The sequence below is a fragment of the Pyrus communis genome, chromosome 1 (genome assembly GCF_041283825.1).
Source record: "Pyrus communis isolate YQ-2024b chromosome 1, ASM4128382v1, whole genome shotgun sequence".
Classification (NCBI taxonomy): domain Eukaryota; kingdom Viridiplantae; phylum Streptophyta; class Magnoliopsida; order Rosales; family Rosaceae; genus Pyrus; species Pyrus communis.
The window spans coordinates 13501233-13520778 of record NC_142565.1 but is presented as its reverse complement, the minus strand read 5'-3'; the positions used below and the strand labels follow the sequence as shown (position 1 = coordinate 13520778).

Here is a 19546-nt window from a genome sequence, read left to right as displayed (position 1 = left end):
ACAAACTGTTGAAACTAAATTTGCGCACCATAGTAGATGGAGGAGTGCAAGAACAACCACTTGCAAAAGAGAGACATGAACCGTGAATCCCTAGGGCAGTGGTGTGGTACCAACCAAGGGTTCTCCAATAGTCAAGGTAGTCATGGTCTTAGAACTCAAGCAGTAGGCTAGAGAGCGAGAGAGTGATATGTAGGAGATTGCACGTTACCAATGCACCTTTGATGAGCCCTAAACTAGTATATTTACAGTGATTGTGTGAGAGTCCATTTAGGATAGTGAATCCATGTAAACCAGGAGAATCCTAGCCAATATCTAGCAATAGATATTCTTTCCTTATAAGATTGTGATTCCTTGAGGCTAAATCCAATATCTAGATTGTAGGAATCTCATCAAAAACCATTCAATCGAAATGAATGTCATGCCTTACGGAGCAAATATGGTCATTCTCAAGAAAACTTGCAGGTCTTACCAACTAGTACAAAACCCAATTGGGTGTGGTGGCACCGTTGGTCCATTTATACAATTAGTCCAATCGAAGCCGTTTAAACAATGATTGGACTATGAAAACGCTCTTATTACAATACGCCTTACTTTGGATCAGGAAAATTCATGGTCCCACACTTGCAAAGCTTAGAATATTTCACTTAAATATGTACAACTTATAAGTTTTGAGTCAAAATTTGGAACAATTGCTTTTGAAACAAAAAAGTATATTGGGGAAAATTTGTATTAATCAACAAATTCCTCTTCTTTTTTTTAGGCGAAAACGGTAGAAATTTTATTAAAAATTAAACGTTACAATCTTCAAGTAAAACATCACAGATAATATCCGGATGTTGAGTAAAGAGAAAAAACTCAACATCATAAAAAAGGCTAACTTGACTAATCTATGAGCCATAACGTTCGCAGAGCATCATGCATGAATAATAAGTAAATTAGGGATGGAAAAAACGTCTTGACAGAAAGGAAAGTCGAGGTTCCATGCACTAAGCAAGCTTTCCTCTCTCTTCTAGAGTTGTTTTCTGAACAGGGGGCTGAACCCCGCCCTTCACTTATTAATCTTATTAGGTGAAATATGAGTTTATCTTTGCTCCCACTGAAACATGTAAATTATATATAAAAAACATAAAAGATCAATGATTGGGTAGAATGTTTTGTTCTACTATATATTATATATACCAAATGAAAAAGATTCCGGGCTTATAATCTGTTTAACTGTTGATTTACATCAAAATAGTAATTAAGCAAAATCATTAACCTAAAGAATAGTACCCTTTTGCTAATGCCGACCATGACCTATGAACTATGACTAAAGCCATGGATTTTGATTTTATATGGGTCAAACAATTTATATATTAACTGTTAAGTTGTAGTCTGGTCTTCTGTGCACAGCGACGTGTGGGTCGATGCCTCCAACACATTGCTCGCATATCCAAAGCATCAACTTTGTTTTGACAAAACAAGTATTAAACTTTGTCAGTTCTCAATATAATTTGGCCAAAACATTGACAGGATAACATTTCTTTTGGTTTGTTCCCTCTACTATGTAATTATTTTTCTTTTTATTTAGACTGTTTGACATGTTTTGTTTATCAAATTAATTTCCGATAATATATTCACGCGTAATTTCACCTAAAAGTATGATGATTTAGAGTCTGTAATCTCTTTACACATTTCAACAAACAGTTTCTTTTCATTCTTATTGTTGTTGACGAAGAAAGAAAAACCAAACAACTGTGTTTTCAGTTGTTACTAATTCATGTGGTTTACATTTGTTAACCAATATGCTCCACGCACCACCAGTTTCATGCAATTGGACATAAAAACAATATATTGCAGCTCTAAACATAATTTCAAATATTAAGCAAAAGAAGCTAGCAAGAGAAATTAACAGTTCACTTTCACAAATAATAACTTAGAAAAGCAAATTGATCTACATGATGATCACACTCTCTCGTCCCTCTGTGATTTCTTTCTACGTCCTCTGGTTCTTGGACGCGAAACGAATGACTATGTAAAACAAAACCCTGTACAGAACAGTCATGCCCAACATTATGTACACCTTCTCCCATTTCTTTACTTCAGAGAGGGTGTGTTGTCCGCCGTAATCTATGCGAAGCCCGTCCAAGATGTCAAAACCGGTAATGTTGGTCCCGTCAGGGTTTTTTCCAAAAGTATCGTCAGTTTGGTACTGATTCATTATAAGTCCTTCATATGGATATGTCATGGTGGAGACTTTGTTCATCCATACCCAGTAGTCAGGGATGTCATGGCTATTCAAGAAGTAGCCACAGAACAAGAAGAACAACGCAGTGAAGGCAATGACGGCTGCATATCCCAAGATGTAATTGGGCACAACTGAGCTGACAAACACCACAAATGAATTGGTTGAGAGGAGAGAAACATAGAGAACCACTAAAAAGTATATGAATGGCCCTCTAAGTCCCAAGGCAAACCAAACAATGCCAGCGTAAACAGATGCTTGCAACGCAAGAAAGGGGAGATATGTTACTAGGCCTGCAATTGTGTATGAGGAGGCTCTGTAGGTATTGTGAGCAGTCTCACGGACGAAGATGAAGCGCTCTTGGATGAAGGCTGGGACAGCGTCGTTTGATGAGAAGAAGAAGAGGCAGACAGTGAAGATGAAGAAACTGAGGCGATTGGTTATGCCTTGACTGGTATCTGGTGGGTGTATGAACATGGTGGCCATCAAGAAGCCCATGAATGTGAGGACTACTAGTCTTGAGAGGAAGAGCTCGGGCGTCCGCCTGATGTTGATGAAGTTACGCCTCATGAGAATCCAAGTCTCCGGGAAGAATGAGTTGGCGAATTTGGGACCAAGATGGTGGTATGACTTGGTGTTTGGACCAAGATCTGGGGTCCGATAGTCATTTTCGTCCACTGTGTAGTCACTGCTACGGGGTGTTGGTGTGCTTGGAAGAATCTCACTCGAATAGTTGTAGCCCGGGGATGCACTGCAACATAATACAATGCGGTTTTATTTAGGCTTTGAGACATCAAATTTTCAATTAAGTATAAAAACCAGAGGAAGATTCTGATCAACTATTGACAAATGTGATTAATTCGGTGGAAACAATTAATCACGTTATATGAAATATACTCGACCCCAAAAAGCGTAAAATGGGGACACTATAAGTGCATAGATCTCTGGTATCATGTAAGACAACTATTCAAGCTTAATTGTATGAGTTAACCAACGTAAATTAATCCAACACATTTAGCATCAAATTTGAAACATGACTTTTTTCATGTTGACTTACCTCAGACTCAAGGGGCTTTGCATCTTTTGACCTGCTCGTTGCCTTGAAGGGGTAAACATCTGCAGTTTCTGCATAACTCCACTATGGCTTGGAGTCCATGACCTTGAATTATTATTACCGTAAGGACTTCTCACACTGTGATCAAAATCATTGACTGCATGTGCACTAGTTTGTAAGTGCAGGCGCTTTCCAGACCTTCCCTTGTCCTCGAGGTCTTCACCTCCACGTCCGCCATGGCGTGGCGGTGTTGGTGTTGGCATAGCAGTCGAAAGTGACACGTCCACATCAACTAACAGCGGGGGTTTCATTCCAGTACGTGCAAATTCGGCTAGTGCCTCAACCCCGACTTCAGACTGATCATATTGCTGAATCACATCAATGAGGTACTCGATGGGGCTCTCTTCCTTATGCACTTTGCGCCCCATTCGACCAAGGTGGGTAGCAACATCTTTTGGTGATCCTTGGTACATGAGCTGCCCTCGAGCAAGGATGATCAGATGGTCAAGAAGCAATTGAATTCTGGACGAGGGTTGGTGAATCGTGAGGATTACAGTGCTTCCAGAGCGTGCGATGTGGTGCACCTTTTCGATGACACTGTGAGCACTGGTGGAATCTAGACCAGAAGTTGGTTCATCAAGGAAGAGGATCGATGGTCCATGAATGATGTCCACTCCAATTGAAACTCTCCGACGCTCGCCACCAGACACTCCTCGGGTTCCCTCATCACCTATGAAGGTGTTTCTAGCAGACTGCAATAAGAATGAAAAGGGAAAAAAAAAAAAAAACTGATGTAAGTGCGCACTAGGGTTTTGTACAATCGATAAACCAACGAAGAAATGGAAACTGAGATTGTAGTTAATTTGGAAGATGACCCTATAACACATGCATATATGCCGGGAAATATTTTTTTTATTTATAGTTTGACTTGTTTTGCTATCAAATTGTCAATCTAAACTATTTATTAAACTGAAAATTCATATAAATATTCAATCCAGATTGAAATATCCCGATATATCCAGAAACATAAGAAAAAAGATTGAATAAGAATTACTCACAGTTAATCCAAGCTGCTGAATCAACTTTTCGACTCGCTGCTTCTTATCTGCAGTTGAAACCGGTCCCAACCTCAAATCAGCAGCAAACATCAAAGTCTCATAAACTGTAAGAGCTGGAAAAAGCCTATCCTCCTGCATAATATAAGCTGAAGTCCTTTTAATCAAGCTTGGACTCATTTCCTTGCCATCCAAGGACACTTTTCCCTTAAGACTCCCACTCGCTATCCTCCCGGCTAGTCCATCCAAGAACGTAGACTTCCCGGCGCCACTAGGACCCATCACAGCCGTGATAGACCCTTTCGGAGCAAATCCCGTGATCTTGTGCAACAAGTCCACTTCTTGCGTCATCCATTTTCCCTCCTCATCCTTGGTTTTCTTTTTCACCGTGTACGTGAGGGTGGAAAACTCAAGTCCCCCTGTGAAGCTCGACGGCTTCCCTATGTCAATCACTGTATCACGCCGACGATCAACACTAGGAGCCATGTATACCGACAAAATCAAAGCAACTAGTGGTATGGGATTTTATGTGGCATATAGAGAGAGGAACTTGATTTTTTTTTCCCCCGGTTGTGGTTAGGGATCTCCCAGGTTTAGGGTGAAGGTACAGATGGGGAATTAAAAAGAAGGAGTTTGTGAGGGCAAAGGGCTCCTTACAGCTGGTGAAGAGCATATCAAGGAGTGAGTTCCAAAGCTAGGAGGAGGCTGTCCTCTTTGATAAATCCTTTTCTCACTCGTTTCAATCGAAAAAGATTGAAAAAAAATGGTTTCCTTGCTGTTCATCGTTTGGTTTTGGCATTTGTGTTTGTAATTGAGTGATGGAATTGCCCTGGAATTTTAACTCATTGTTGTAGATAAATCCATTTTTGCCGAGCATGCAATGTTATTGGACCAATCAATCAAGATTCCCCCAGTTGATGAAAAGTTACTCAAATGGAAGCTCATTGGTGCCTATGGAATTGGAATTTGTACGAGCTGAATTTGTTGCGACTTTTACTGTTAGAGACACCAACTTATTACACCAATTTCTGAAATAACAGCTAACATGACAATGTTTCATTTATTTTGTTTGTGTCGACTTTAGGCCTTAATTTTTCAAATCAAATACGAAATTCTCGTATCCGTTGGTGTCGGAAATTTATTTGTGTAATTAGGTTCAAGTGTAAAATTCAGAGATAATTTGGGTGATGATGAAATGATTATTTCCACATTACTTGTGCGTGGATAAAAATTAGAGGTCCTTGTCCTCCTCATGAAATGTTTAGCTTTCACTTACAGAGAGTGCATTGGGTGTTGCTAACTTTCAGATGGTACAATAAGTACAGCCGGCCTTTTGCTCTTGACCTTGCTTTAAAACAAATAGAAACCTGTTGGCAGGAGGTAAATTTTGACCAATTTAGGCTGTTTTAATGGATAATTCTGTCTAAAACGGGTAAATCCCAAGTCTACCACTAGGAGTTTCTTTTGTAAGCAACTCAAAATTTGCATACTTGTGAAATGTATGTTAGCTTTTGTTTTATTAAAGATCTAGTCGGTGAGAATGGTCATGCCTTGAGAATGATATACAAAATCAAATTCAAACATATACAAATACGCAATCTGTTAACTTGAGAATGGTCATGTGATTGCTTTGAGCCTTCATTGGCTCCACCCCTGGTCACAAGCACAAATATCATCACTCACCACCATAATTAACACATATCTACACTTAAATGGACCTCCATTTAACTAAATGGATACAGATTTTACTATATCTCATTTAGTTAAATCTCAAACGTCACTAATATTCAAGAGAGTATTTCCATTCCTTTCATCACATTTTTCCAAGTGTATAAAGGGTTGATAGCAACTGATCCAAGCCATCCATGGCATCGATGCGGGTTGGGGCAATCCAACCAAGATATTGTAGCAAAGATTTCTCAATTTTAACCTAATTGGAGTAATGGTCCCTCAATTAAAAATCTACGATCATTGGTTCCTTAACTCTTCAAAACATGTAGCTATGATCATTTTCTTCAATTCCGTTAAAAGTTCCGTCAAAATGAATCACGTGTCATGCACATGAGGCTGAATCGAGGAGCAAATATGGAAAACCAAATGAGAAAAATTGTAGTAATGGTCCCTCAACTTTAACCCTATTGGAGAAATAATCTCTCAGCTTTAATCCAATTCGAGTAATGTTCCCTCAACTTTAACCCAATTGTAGCAATGGTCCTCCCAACATAACTCATTTTGGAATTCTAATGGAGTTAACGAAAATGACCATAGCTGCACATTTTGATGAGTTAAGGGACCAATGGTCATGGATTTTTAGTTGAGGGACCATTGCTCCAATTAGATTAAAGTTGAGGAACAATTGCTACAATTTTCTTTTATGAAAAACAAATTACATTAGAGATGCTATTATTTCCAGTCTTCCTTTTTCACAAGAAATAAAATCTACACTAAATTTATTTAAACTATAAGGAGGAGAGGGTTTGAACTCAAGATACAATAGATTAAATAGAACATTTGAACAACCAGGACAATACACACTTATTGAGTTCCTCCTCAATATACAATTATTGTTAGAGCAACTCCACCCCTATCCACTTTGTGCCAGCACCCAGCCCATTTATCCACTTAATTGAACAGTAACAGACTCAATGAACAGTAATAGGCCAAAGCATCTCCACCCCAAAAAAAAATGTGCTGGCACCTAGTCTAAAAATGCGCTTGCACAAACGATCTCCACCCCTACAAAATGCGCTGGCACCCAGTCCATTTAAAATATTAAATAATTTTTTTATAAAATAATAAAAAAAAAAATAGTTTTAATTTCGGATAGGATTTTTAACCAATCTCGTCACGCCACGTGTCATTATCCGAACGTACTATTTTTTTAATAGATTTCCGCTAAGATTTTCAACCAATCCCGACAACCCACGTGTCACTTCCTGTTTACAATAATTTAGGCAAGATTTCGATAAGATTTTTAACCAATCTCGTCACGCCACGTGTCATTATCCGAACGTACTATTTTTTTAATAGATTTCCGCTAAGATTTTCAACCAATCACGTAGTGCCACGTGGCATTGTCCAGAACCTCATCTTCTTTTTTTTTGTCCATATAAACCCTACATCCCTACATCCATCCTCACACTAAACTCAATCCTTTTTTTTAGCTCAGAATTCTTCTTTATCGTTTTCAAATCTTGAGTTCTTACAATGTCTTCTTCAAGGAGAGCGTATAAACAGTTGCAAGAGCAACAGAAAAGGTTGTTGGCACAACAGGAAGAATTGGTCAATCTTGACCAAGATGGAGGTGGAGATGAGGTCTTCGCAATGGAGGAGGATGAGGATGATCACCATAGAAGGCGGAGGGCCTCACATTCCCGCCGTATCATGCAAGCTATGGGTCAGATAGCCAAACCCGGACGTGCGGCAAACATCGATAGAAGAAGGGAAAGACGAGGTAAAGATCTCTTAGAAGATTATTTTATTCCCAACAGCGTTTACCCTGATCATGTTTTTAGACGTCGTTTTAGAATGCAATGAAGTTTGTTCGCTAAAATCATGAGTGATGTTTGCAACCATGATCCATATTTTGTGCAAAAAGAGGATGCTTTTCATGTGCTAGGTCTTCTTCCTGAGCAAAAAATTACGGTTGCCTTGCGAATGCTTGCATATGGAGCATCTGCAGATCAAGTGGATGAGATCGCAAGGATGGGAAAAACAACAGTTCTGGAGTCCCTGATGCGGTTTTGCTCTGCAATTGAAGCCCTCTACACCAATGAGTACCTTCGGCAACCCACGCCAAGGGACATGCGAAGGCTTCTGAGGAAGGGTGAGATGCGAGGCTTCCCTGGCATGATTGGAAGCATCGACTGCATGCACTGGACATGGAAAAACTGTCCAAGTGCGTGGCAAGGAGCTTATGGCGACAGAAAAAGAGCCAAAAGCATCATTTTGGAAGCGGTGGCTTCTTTTGATACATGGATTTGGCATGCTTTTTTTGGTGTTCCAGGAGCTCAGAATGACCTAAATGTCCTTACCCAATCTCCAGTGTTTGACGAACTGCTACAAGGGCGTGGGCCGAGATGCACATATTGGGTTAATGGTACTAAATACGAGGGACCATACTACCTTGCAGATGGTATTTACCCAAGGTGGTCAACATTTGTCAAAACAGTGCCACACCCGCAGAGTGAAAAAGATAAACACTTCGCAAAGTGTCAAGAAGGGTGTAGGAAGGATGTCGAGCGTTGTTTTGGCATCCTGCAAGCTCATTGGGCCATTGTCAGGGGTGCAGCTAGAATGTTTGATGTCGAGGCTCTTCGATCCATCATGATGACGTGTATTATTCTCCACAACATGATTGTTGAAGACGAGTATGATTATGATGCCGTCGATGAATACGAGCTGGATCCGATGAACAACTCAAGAACACAAATCTACTATGCTCATGACCGGACCGAAGATCCCGTGCAACACGAGCCATTGGAACGGGATGGACGTTACAATGAATTGATCGTTCAACGATACACTTCATTGCAAGAGCCATACTGGCACATAGCCCGCCAGAATGACTTGATTGACCATCAGTGGAGATTGCACGAAGGCGAAGATAATTAAAATAAGGCTTGTGGTTGAAGAATAAAGTGTATTGTTTTTTAAGTGATCTTATTTAGTGTGTTTGCTTTTTTTTTTAAGTTTAAATGGTGAGGTTATGTAATTTTATTTGGTGTTTTAAGTTTAAATGGTGAGGTTATGTAATTTTAAGTTTAAATGGTGTTTTAAGTTTAAATGGTGTTTTATGTAATTTTAAGTTCAAATGTGTTGGCTTCTTGTTCGGCTGTGTCTGCTTCTGGCGAACTATGTAGACCCATACCGTGCATGACAACTTCTGGACCGGTTGCCACAATTTTGTATCTAGGGCAATCTTTGACAATTTGCCAACATTCCCATTTGTTGAATGATTTGTTATGGTTCTTTGCATTGTAGAATGCTTGTGCTTGTAGTGTCTATAAAAATTACATAAAAATTACATAAGAATTGTGGAATGCATAAAAATTATATAAAAATTACATAAAAATTACATAAGTATTTGGAATGCATATTACATAAAAATTACATAAGAAATTAAATAAGAATTGTGGAATGCATAAAAATTATATAAAAAGTACATAAAAATTACATAAGTATTTGGAATGCATATTACATAAAAATTACATAAGAAATTAAATAAATTAAAATAATCAAATCGGGTGGAATGCATATAAATAAATAAAAATATTGTTACCTCATCCGCTAAACTTGTCCCACTACGCAAATTACCAGAAGCATGAGAGAGGGCGTTTTTCCAACAAGTAAAGGATGCGTTGAGTTTTTTCCAACGACCTTGAAGACCTTGACTAGATCTGACATCTTTTCCATGTACATCTTTTCCATGTACATCGTTGAACGATTTTGTAATTTTACTCCACATTTCTCGCTTATCCATCTCATTACCCGTAATCGGGTCATGAGTAGTGCGAACCCAACATTCACACAACGTAACATCTTCACTGAGCTTCCACGAAGTCATTTTTTTCTCTCAAAGTGTACAAAATATTCAAATGTAGAAAGTGTAGAAAGTGTAGAAAATATTGAAATGTGGTGTAAGGTGGAAGATGAGGGTTAGGTATTTATAGAAAAAAAAAAATTAATTTTTTAAAATTTTTCTGTATTTTTTTTAAAATTTTTGACATTTTTTAATTAATTTTTAATAAATTTTAATGTTGTAATTAATCGGGACCGTTGGATTTGAAAAATAATCAAATCCAACAGCACTCATTACGCCACGTGGCCAACGGTCAAATTTCTGACCGTTGGGCCTTTTTTTTTTTTTTTTTAAATTTTTGGTGAAATAAACGTGGACCGTTGATCTGTGATCGGACGGTCCAATTTAAAATTGAAATTCAAATTTTTTTTACCGTTGGAAATCCAACGGCCTAAAAAACTAGCCGTTGGAAATCCAACGGCTCTGAGGAGGCCACGTATCCTTCATCCCGGACGACTGCAAGTTGCCCTGCCGCGCGGGCCCCACCGCCTGCAAAGCTGTCGGCTACTCGCCTGGCCTCCCGCGTGTTGTGCACGTGCCAGAAACAGACCGGGGAATGGGTCTGTCCATTTTGGGCTGGGCTCTTGACTGGCACGGGCTGGGTGCCAGGCAAGTTGGCGGGCTGGAACACTTTCCCTGCATGCCGGGCTGTTATTTGGACTTGGTGCTGGGCAAAAAAAGCTCCGGTGGAGCTGCTCTTAAGACAACATCAATACTTGATGCGAATATGTCAATATAACCTTTTAATATAACATTGATATTGATATAATATCGACTTCGCGTCGTTGGAGGCGCTCCATATATTCAGTCCGAGAGAGACAATGCACAACCCATATGCGCGGGAGAGAAGAAATAAAGTGGGTGAGTCGAGTCGAGTCGAGCGACACTTGGTTGCATTGGCGAATGAATAAAACGACGCAATATTTGGTTGCACACATGTGTAAAAAACGACGCCACAAGATGGTCTCTCCGCAAGCACTCACTAATTACGGCATTAACTTATCAGTACCTCCTGCTGCTGCTTATCCACTTCGTTCTGCTGCAAAGCGCACGGACGCACTCAGCAGCACAAAGCAGTAGCTGCAGCGAAGCTACACTATGAGCAATTTCATGGGATTGGAGTTCTCAGCCTCCATAACCAAACCTTCCACCTTCTTCTTCGACGCCATTAATGTCTTCCCACTCACTGAAAATCTCTCCCCAGCAACCCTTCCAATCCCTTCCATGTCCTCTGCCTCTCCTTTCCCTCCTCCCAAACACCGCCTTCAGTCCAAGCACAGAAGAAAGGCAGGAGTAACTCAATCAATCTCCACTACCCGTGAGTCCTTTCTAACCTTCATTCTTTTATTTCAGCACTACCTGTCTTACTTTGGTTCTTGAAGCAGAAATGGTGAAAATTTGAGAAAATAAGAATTTGTTTTAGATAATTTGCCACTAAATTGAGTTTTTTGAGGTGGGTTTTTGAATTTTTTGAAAACCCTAAACAATATATAGCAAAAGGCTCAAAATTGCTGTAATTTTTTTTTGGTTTGTTTTTATATTAAATTTGAGAAGGGGAATTTGTTGCTCAGGTACTCAAGCAAGTAACATAGCCAGTGCCCAAGTGGCAGAGCAAGTAGATGTTGAAGTTGCTGAGGGTTACACCATGACTCAATTTTGTGATAAGGTTATTGATATCTTCATGAATGAGAAACCCAGGACAAAGGATTGGAGGAAGTTTTTGGTGTTTAGGGAGGACTGGAAGAAGTATAGGGAAAATTTTTACAACCGGTGTAGGACGCGAGCAGATACGGAGGTTGATCCAACAATGAAGGAAAAGTTTACTTCTTTGGGAAGAAAGGTGAAGAAGGTATGTTGATGTCTCTCTCGTGTTCTTTTGGTTTGATGATTCTTTCTTTGTTTCTGTAATTTGTGAGGAATTAGAAGGTCAAAGTTGAAGCCATGCCTTTAGTTACATTGGAGACCGAAAATTAGATAAGCATTGTACTTGATTTAGGGGTGGGTTTAGTTTTCCAGGTCTACTAGGATTATACACTTCATTCTTGTTTTTTCTTCTATTTATTAGCATCTGAAAGAACAGGTAGAGATTCATGTAAATATATGCTTGTTTGAGTTTAGAGCTCTTTTACGGTTATGTTTGATCAGGAGTGAGCATTGCAGATTGATGATGAAATGGAAAGGCACAATGAACTTCTCAATGAGATACAAGACAATCCAACTGACGTTAATGCAATAGTTGCACGGAGACGTAAAGACTTCACAGAGGAATTCTTTCGCCACCTTAACCTACTTTCGGAAATTTATGATAGTTTGGAGGATCGTGATGGTAATCACAATTGCACAATCATCTTCAGTGTTTGTATTTGGATTATGTTTCGTGAAATTAGTTGATGATGACTTGATTTTGACGTCCATAAACATTTGAGAGCGTCGCTGGTTTTCTTTTCAATATGGTTTTGCAAATACACAAAGTTTCACAAATTCTGCCAAATCTGACCGGTGCGACTTTGGGTGGAAACGTATGATGTTGAACTGATCATTTTGAACCTTAACACTTACAATGACAGTTCTTTCCATCTAAAGATAGAGTTTTGTAGTTTGTTCACTTATCTTATATGATCATCTCAATTTTTTGATCAGCGATGGCCCGGCTGGGGGCTAGGTGTTTATCTGCTGTCAGTGCTTATGATAACACACTGGAATACGTGGAGACATTAGATACTGCACAGGCCAAATTTGATGACATCCTAAATTCTCCTTCCATGGATGTAGCATGTGAGAAGATTAAAAGCCTTGCCAAGGCTAAGGAGCTTGATTCTTCATTAGTATTGTTGATAAACAGTGCTTGGGCTTCAGCAAAGGAGTCCACAACTATGAAAAACGAGGTATGGTCATTAACCTTGTACCTATAGCATATCATCGGTTTCCTAATAATTATCATAATCAATCAATGCGTCAGAGAAGCGCAACTCAAGCGAAGGATAAATCAGTTTTCTTCAAATCATTATAATGCGTTTAAAGAATACGCCAAGCACTGCGTTGTTCAGTTTCCTTAGGTACTAATGGGTGTAAGTCATTATAGAGGGTGCACGAGATACTGTTGAATGAGTTCATCTTACGAGGATATGACTGTAGGTATCTTCAAACCCAAGAACATTTCTCTGACAGCTATCAAGTATTAATGGAACTTAGAATGATTTCAAGGGTTTCCCTTTGCACATTATCCCTTCAAGAAGGGAACATATATAGTGACAAAGACGTGTGTAGCTACTTGTTGATCAGTTGTAACTCCTACAAAAAATATATATTCTTCTATCGAGGTTCTGTGAAGCACTAGGACATCAACAACTCTGGCTTCTTTAACCGAAGATTCACCATTATTAAAATCTTTAACTACGAAGTTTTGTAGGCCTTCATGAACTTGAATGCTTGCTCTTCCTTGTCTGTTACCTCAAGATTAGATGTCTTAGTGCAGGTCAAAGACGTAATGTATCATTTGTACAAAGCCACAAAAAGCAGCCTTCGGAGCATTGCACCAAAAGAAATAAAGCTACTCAAGCATTTGCTGAACATCACAGATCCCGAAGAGCGATTCTCAGCATTGGCAACAGCTTTCTCCCCTGGAGATGGACCTGAAGCCAAGGACCCCAAAGCTGTATACACGTAAGAGAGCCCCTTTCTTTTTCAGATGATTTTTCATCAATAAAAACTTAAGTTACACTTTCGAGATAACATCTTCTCCCTCTTTGTGGCTGAGCAGTACTCCGAAGGAGCTTCACAAGTGGATTAAGATCATGCTTGATGCGTATCATCTAAATGCAGAAGAAACCGACATTAGAGAAGCCAAGCAGATGACTCAACCTGTGGTTATACAAAGGCTCTTCATCCTCAAGGAAACTATCGAACAGGAATATTTGGAACGAAGCACGGAGGAGGAGTCTCAAGCAGAAGGTGCTAAACCAGAGGAGTTCTAAAGTACCACCCATATTCATTAATAGCTTTATTCTGGACGTCATCTTCTTGTTGGAGAAGAATCTTAGTTATTGATGTACATCTGGTGGAGTAGATCGAGAATCGGATTGGAATGCGCAAATTTGACAGCAAAGTCCAAGCACTGCAGATTTGAACTCTGGTGTCCGATATGAGCCCGTGGCCGGCCGTTTTGAAGAGAACGTGTGACGGACTAGACTCAGTGCTTCACCCTGACATATAGTAGGCAATTGTAGCCGCATTCTAATGTTTACTAGCCCAAAACAGTGTTGTAAATTTTGAAGATCTTTTCGATATTTTGGTTGGTGTTAAGATTCTTAGCAAGCCTAGAGCTGTGTACTATGTTTCATATTATTCTATGAACAACTTTGAAGTTTTCTTATATTCTCGTGTGGATTCCAGTTTCATATGCTTTAAGGTTATCGTATGATTTCACTCTCTTTATCATGCTACATCAGTTGTAGAAAAAAGTTGGTAGCCGACTCTGGCATCTAGAGTTTTTGGCTTCTTAATTTGAACGAGGATATTGAGGATTTTCAAATCGTGTCCGTTCATTTCACATCGTGCGGTCAGTTTTCTTTAAATACTATTCATTTTTAATTTTAAATAAGAGTATTTAAAATGATTTCGACCGTACGATGTACGATGAACGGACATGACTTACAAAAATGATCCAGAGAGGATCCTCACAAAGAATATCTGAAGAGGATCCTCAATGTCTTAATTTGGTTCTATGTCTTCGGGTTACATTGGAAGAAATTGAACATTGGATCTATCAAGTGTCCTAAAAAAAAAGAAGCTTTAGAGCACTTCCAGTGTAGGAGCCCTTCCCCCTGGCTATTCACTATTTAATCCACCTCATGAACAGTAATTACTATTAATAAACAGTAATCACCTTTTGTATCTCCACCGTTGCACTTGAATAGCCCCGGTAATTGGTAATAAAATATTAATATTTTATTTATTTATAAAATAATTTTATTTGCAATCCAATCCCAATTGGCAGCTCCTCTCTCGTCCCTCCCTCCCTCTGTCTCATTCACTTTCCCAAATCCAATCCCAATTCGTTTTCTCAAGAATACAAAGAGGAGATTTTCTCTGCAAATTTGTGTGAGCTTTGAGAGGATGAAGGCTACGGAGGAAGTTGTGGAGGAAAAAGAAGAGGAGGACGAAGAAGACGAAGAAGAGGAGGACGCCGACGACAGCACAGACGAAGAAGAGGAGGACGCCGACGACAAATTTGTCCGAAGAAGAGGAGATTTTCTCTGCAAATTTGTCCGAGTCCGACGACAAATCCGACGACAGCGTAGACGAAGAAGAGGAGGACGCCGACAAGGACGACGACGCGGATGAGGGCGAAGAGGACGACGATGACGAAGAAGAGGACGACGATGACGAAGAAGAGGACGACGACGTCAGCCCACGTCAGACAGCCCTCGGGCTGGCAGGAATCCACCGGCCTGGAGCTCGGGCCTGCTCGGGCTCGCTCGCCAGCCAACGCTGGACTTCCTCCCTCTGGCAATCATGCACTGTTCCGCAGCCTGTCCCTCGAGCAGTTGCTCCCGCTGGAGCTGCTTTTAATGAAAAGGTTTTCCTAAGCTTTTTATTAATAAAAAATCATCTACTAATTTTATTTAATAAAAAAAAAATTTAACTTTAATTAAAATAACTTAAATTTTAATGAAAAAGACAAAAAATTTAACATAATAATTAAAAATAAAAAATAAAAAACAAAAACTGAGGCGCAAATCCCGCACGTCACATCACACACAATCAAACCCCTACCCCCAACGTCCTTAACCTATTTCTCTCTCCTTTCACATCCTCCGTCCACATTTACTTTTTCTCTTCCTTCTCCTCTCCCCTTTCACCTCAACCAAATCTCCTTCTACTCCCACTCTATAAAAAAAATATTTTTAATTTTTGTATTTTATTATTTATTTATTAGAAAAACTAATAAAAAAAAATTGAAAACTTTGAGTTTTAATAATAAGGATAAAATCAAAAGTAAAGTAAAGTGAATAGTACTAAGATTGACTTTTTAGTGTAAAAATGTGGTTTTTCGTTAAAGTAAACAGTACTGTAGGCTTTTCGTTAAAACTCCCTTATTTATTTGATCATTGTTTCGTAATTTTTTTAGAACAAATTAAGTAATAATATTACAAGACCAAAAATAAAATAAAAAATTATTTTTTCAATTTTATGAATACTAATATTATTATTATTTTTTAAATTGAACACTATCTCTTAAACTAAACATTGACTATATCTTAAACCGAACACTAGTATTATCACTATTTCGTAAACTAAACACTTACTGTTTGTTAAACGAACACTAGTATTATCACTGTTTTGTAAACTAAACACCGACTATTTCTTAAACGAAACATTAGTACTATCAATATTTCGTAAACTAAACACTAACTATTTCTTAAACAGAACAGTAGTATTATCATTATTTTGTAAACTAAACCTAGACTATTTTTTAAAATGAACACTAGTACTATCAAATTTCTCTCAATCAATTTATTTGACTTTTCTTTAATTTATTCAATACAAAATAAAAATAAAAACAGAAATGAATATGAGAAAAGCTAAGTGTGCTTTCGTTGGGGGATTCTATTCTAACATCCTCTTTCCATTTTATTTTTTTTTTCTTTTTATTTTTTTTTTCACACAAACTGAGTCATATCTTTCCCCACACAAGTTTTTCTCCTCCTTTTTCCTGTTCACCTTCTTCAACCTTCTCTCTCCATTTACGCATATAAAAATACCCGTATTAGTTTTGGTCACCCACAACCCAGACCAATTTAAACCTAGCCCACTCCTTGTAAACCCACCGAGATGTGAGATTGAGAGAGTCACAAGAGCAACTTAGCAGAATTTGTTAGGGTTTTAGATGTAGACATTGGCGTTAGACTATTCAAAAGAAGATGGCACAAGCATCTATGTCTACTAAAATTAATGAAGCAAGTCACCTCATTTGGTACTGTAACCACTTTTATCTAAATTTAATGAAGCAAGTCTTTTGGAAAGGAGAAATTTTTTCATGTGACTGGAACACACACCTTAGCATTACAGGTGGTGTTTCCTACTAATAACCTATTAACACCTATATTCTTATCACATAAATACAATTAATTAAAAAAATAAAATTAAATCGACTCCCTGTATTCCCAGTCTCCACATCGCCTCCCACACCCTTCTCCTCCCATGCCTCCCCCATTGGCCCACTCCTTGCCAGAGAGTTGCATCATCCACCCCACCCCACCCCCCACTTATCCCTCATTTCCCCACATGTTTCTCTCTCCCTTTCTTTTTCATCTCAATATTTTGTCCTCCTTCTTGTGCTCTTTTTGAGATGGACACAAGGGATGCCGAAAGATAGATCTTAAATCGGAGGTCGGAGACAACAAATCTAGGTCGATGGAGGTGAGTGGTTTTCTGATAGGGTGGGGAAGAATGAGAGAGAAGGGGGAAAGAAAAAGAGGAAGAGAGAATATATGGAGTGTCGCCGGTGGAATCATAGAGCGGCGCTGAAGGTGGGTGGTTTCTGATAAAGTGGGTGGTCGGCGTGGAAGGGGGTAGTCAAAGAGTTTTCTAACTTCTTTCTCTTTGAACTATAGGGGTTATTAGGAATTTTGTTTATTAACGCCTATCATAAATATCAAAACATGGCAATTTTTTTTATTTCAATAATGAAATAGGCACATGTTAAAGTTGTATTGGTTGGGAACTCCAAGTAAGCTAATGTGCCGGTCATCTGGAAAAAAAAATTCCTTCGAAAGGGCTAAATTTGGACGTGTTCAGAGAGAGAGAGAGAGAGAGAGAGAGAGAGAGAAGGTTGAAGAAGATGATGAACTTTTGCATTGCACATGGTTCTTGGTTCTAACTTCGATGAATTGGTTGGCGTGCGTTGCATACGCTTTGGTTAGATTAATTTATGTTTTTCTCCTTTTTGAATCTTTTGTCATTATTATTAAATAAAGTTATTAGGTAGTTTTTGATTAAAACTCAAAGTTTTAAAGTCATTTTCCTTAGTTTTCTTTTTAAAGAACTAACCTCGGGGTGCACCTAGGCGCCCTTGGAGGCAAGGTTACTAAGCTACGCCAAGCATTCACTTGGGCCTGTTTTTTCCTTTCAAATCTAGGTATATTTCTGTTGTTCTTTTGTGTGCCGTTCTTGTTTTAAGGAGAAGAAAGAAAAAGTTTCTCTGACTTTTTTTTTTGATTTTTTGATTTTTATTAATTATTTTCCATTCAAATTCTACCACCTATCATTTTGATTAGCAAAGATTTTTTTTCTCTTGAAATTTCCTATAACTACTCCACTCAGCCATGATTTTTTTTAAATTCTTTATAATAATTGCTCCACTCAATCTTCATTTCATTTTAAATTCTCTATGATAGCTCCACTTAGCCTTTATTTCCTTTTGCTTTGCCTATAATTGCGACACTCCGTCTTTATTTCCTTTCATACTCCCATAATTGTGGTCACTCAGCCTTATTTCTCTTCAAGTTCACTCTAATTGCTTACAATAAAAATAAATAATTACAACATTTTAATACTATATGACATAATTTCCAAGTACAACTAGACTTAGTGATGAAGAAGAAGATATTATCTTTGACTTAGTTATAACTAGCAGGAATGCCTGCGCTTTGCTGCGGGTTTTCAGACCATGGATAATATTTATAGAAAATTTAACTGAAAATGCTAGAACAATACAATTGCATTCATAAATGTAACAAGTCAGAGAACGCATGTTTTACATGAGTAACGCATTCTTGTTTTTTCTATTTTAGATGTCTTTACTTATAAATATATTTTTTTAGAATGAAGTTAGAAGGTGTTCTAGCACCAGAGACTATTAGAAGTTGGAAAGATATGCCAATGCAACGGTTCGAGAACAATTTGGGAAAATTTAGGTAGGAAATATGCTCGCAAGGAAAACCGACAATGGGTGAGTATCACTCTCAAAGCTGGTTTATGTCTAAATTAGTGAATTACCATAATCTTTGCTAGTTGGTTTTCACTCTTGGCCTAATTTAGTGGGTAATTGTTGAATGTATTCCTCTTTTTACTTCATCCTGGGAAACTCTCACCCTTACTACATTGTCACCTTTCTGATCTTTGAAGAACGAAGACTTATCTTTGTCCTAAACTTTTCCTAAATCAACCTAACTGTGTCTAAAAGATTTAGACTCGACGATGTAGTTGTGTTTCTGGCCATTCTATTTCTCTTTCGCCCTTAATCGAACCTCTGGTTTACAGATGCATGATAAAATAATTGAAAAGCCACAGTTTATCACATGATTTTTTATCCTAGCCATAATAAGACTAATGTGATTTATACCAAGAGACTAATGTACTTTTGCACATGCTTTTTTGTCTCAAAATTTATAGAAATACAAAAATGATCATCACAAATTTCAAATCCTGCATTAACCGAAATTAAAACAATTATTCAAATTCCTAAAACTAAAACATCATTTAGAAGCACTATAAACTCAAATTACAAAAAACATCAACAACATGGTGAGAATGAAGATTTATTTTATAGAAAATGAAAAATCTTTCTCAACCAATATGCTAAAAATGTTCACCACCAGTATATAGTAAAAAACAGAATGCTAACTTCA

At 38.2% G+C, this 19546-nt stretch overlaps 2 protein-coding genes across 2 annotated transcripts; one reads left to right on the top strand and one right to left on the bottom strand.

Annotated features, from left to right (window-relative positions):
• Window positions 1-1975: 1975 nt before the first annotated feature.
• LOC137719975 (ABC transporter G family member STR2-like) lies at window positions 1976-4819 on the bottom strand. The gene is made up of 4 exons (XM_088698384.1): window positions 4337-4819; window positions 3508-4030; window positions 3282-3435; window positions 1976-2975 (listed from the first exon to the last, which is right to left on the bottom strand). Exons 1-4 carry the CDS (start codon window positions 4817-4819, stop codon window positions 1976-1978), a joined length of 2160 nt encoding a protein of 719 aa, XP_088554510.1.
• Window positions 4820-10659: 5840 nt separating this feature from the next.
• LOC137720803 (endoribonuclease E-like protein) lies at window positions 10660-14286 on the top strand. Its single transcript, XM_068459911.2, has 6 exons — window positions 10660-11232; window positions 11486-11763; window positions 12075-12240; window positions 12555-12799; window positions 13390-13577; window positions 13675-14286. The coding sequence occupies exons 1-6, from the start codon at window positions 11013-11015 to the stop codon at window positions 13886-13888; spliced, it is 1311 nt and encodes a 436-aa protein (XP_068316012.1). The 5' UTR covers window positions 10660-11012; the 3' UTR covers window positions 13889-14286.
• The last annotated feature ends 5260 nt before the right edge of the window (window positions 14287-19546 follow it).

Excerpts from the sequence above, each read along its gene's own strand:
- LOC137720803 (XM_068459911.2), top strand. The coding sequence starts at position 11,013 with ATGAGCAATTTCATGGGATTGGAGTTCTCAGCCTCCATAACCAAACCT. Across the intron at positions 12,241-12,554 it reads TAGTTTGGAGGATCGTGATG|CGATGGCCCGGCTGGGGGCT; the intron begins GTAATCACAATT and ends TTTTTTGATCAG. Across the intron at positions 13,578-13,674 it reads GACCCCAAAGCTGTATACAC|TACTCCGAAGGAGCTTCACA; the intron begins GTAAGAGAGCCC and ends GTGGCTGAGCAG.
- LOC137719975 (XM_088698384.1), bottom strand. The coding sequence starts at position 4,819 with ATGGCTCCTAGTGTTGATCGTCGGCGTGATACAGTGATTGACATAGGG. Across the intron at positions 3,436-3,507 it reads ACCGCCACGCCATGGCGGAC|TCAATGATTTTGATCACAGT; the intron begins GTGGAGGTGAAG and ends GTGCACATGCAG. Across the intron at positions 2,976-3,281 it reads CAAAGCCCCTTGAGTCTGAG|TGCATCCCCGGGCTACAACT; the intron begins GTAAGTCAACAT and ends ATTATGTTGCAG.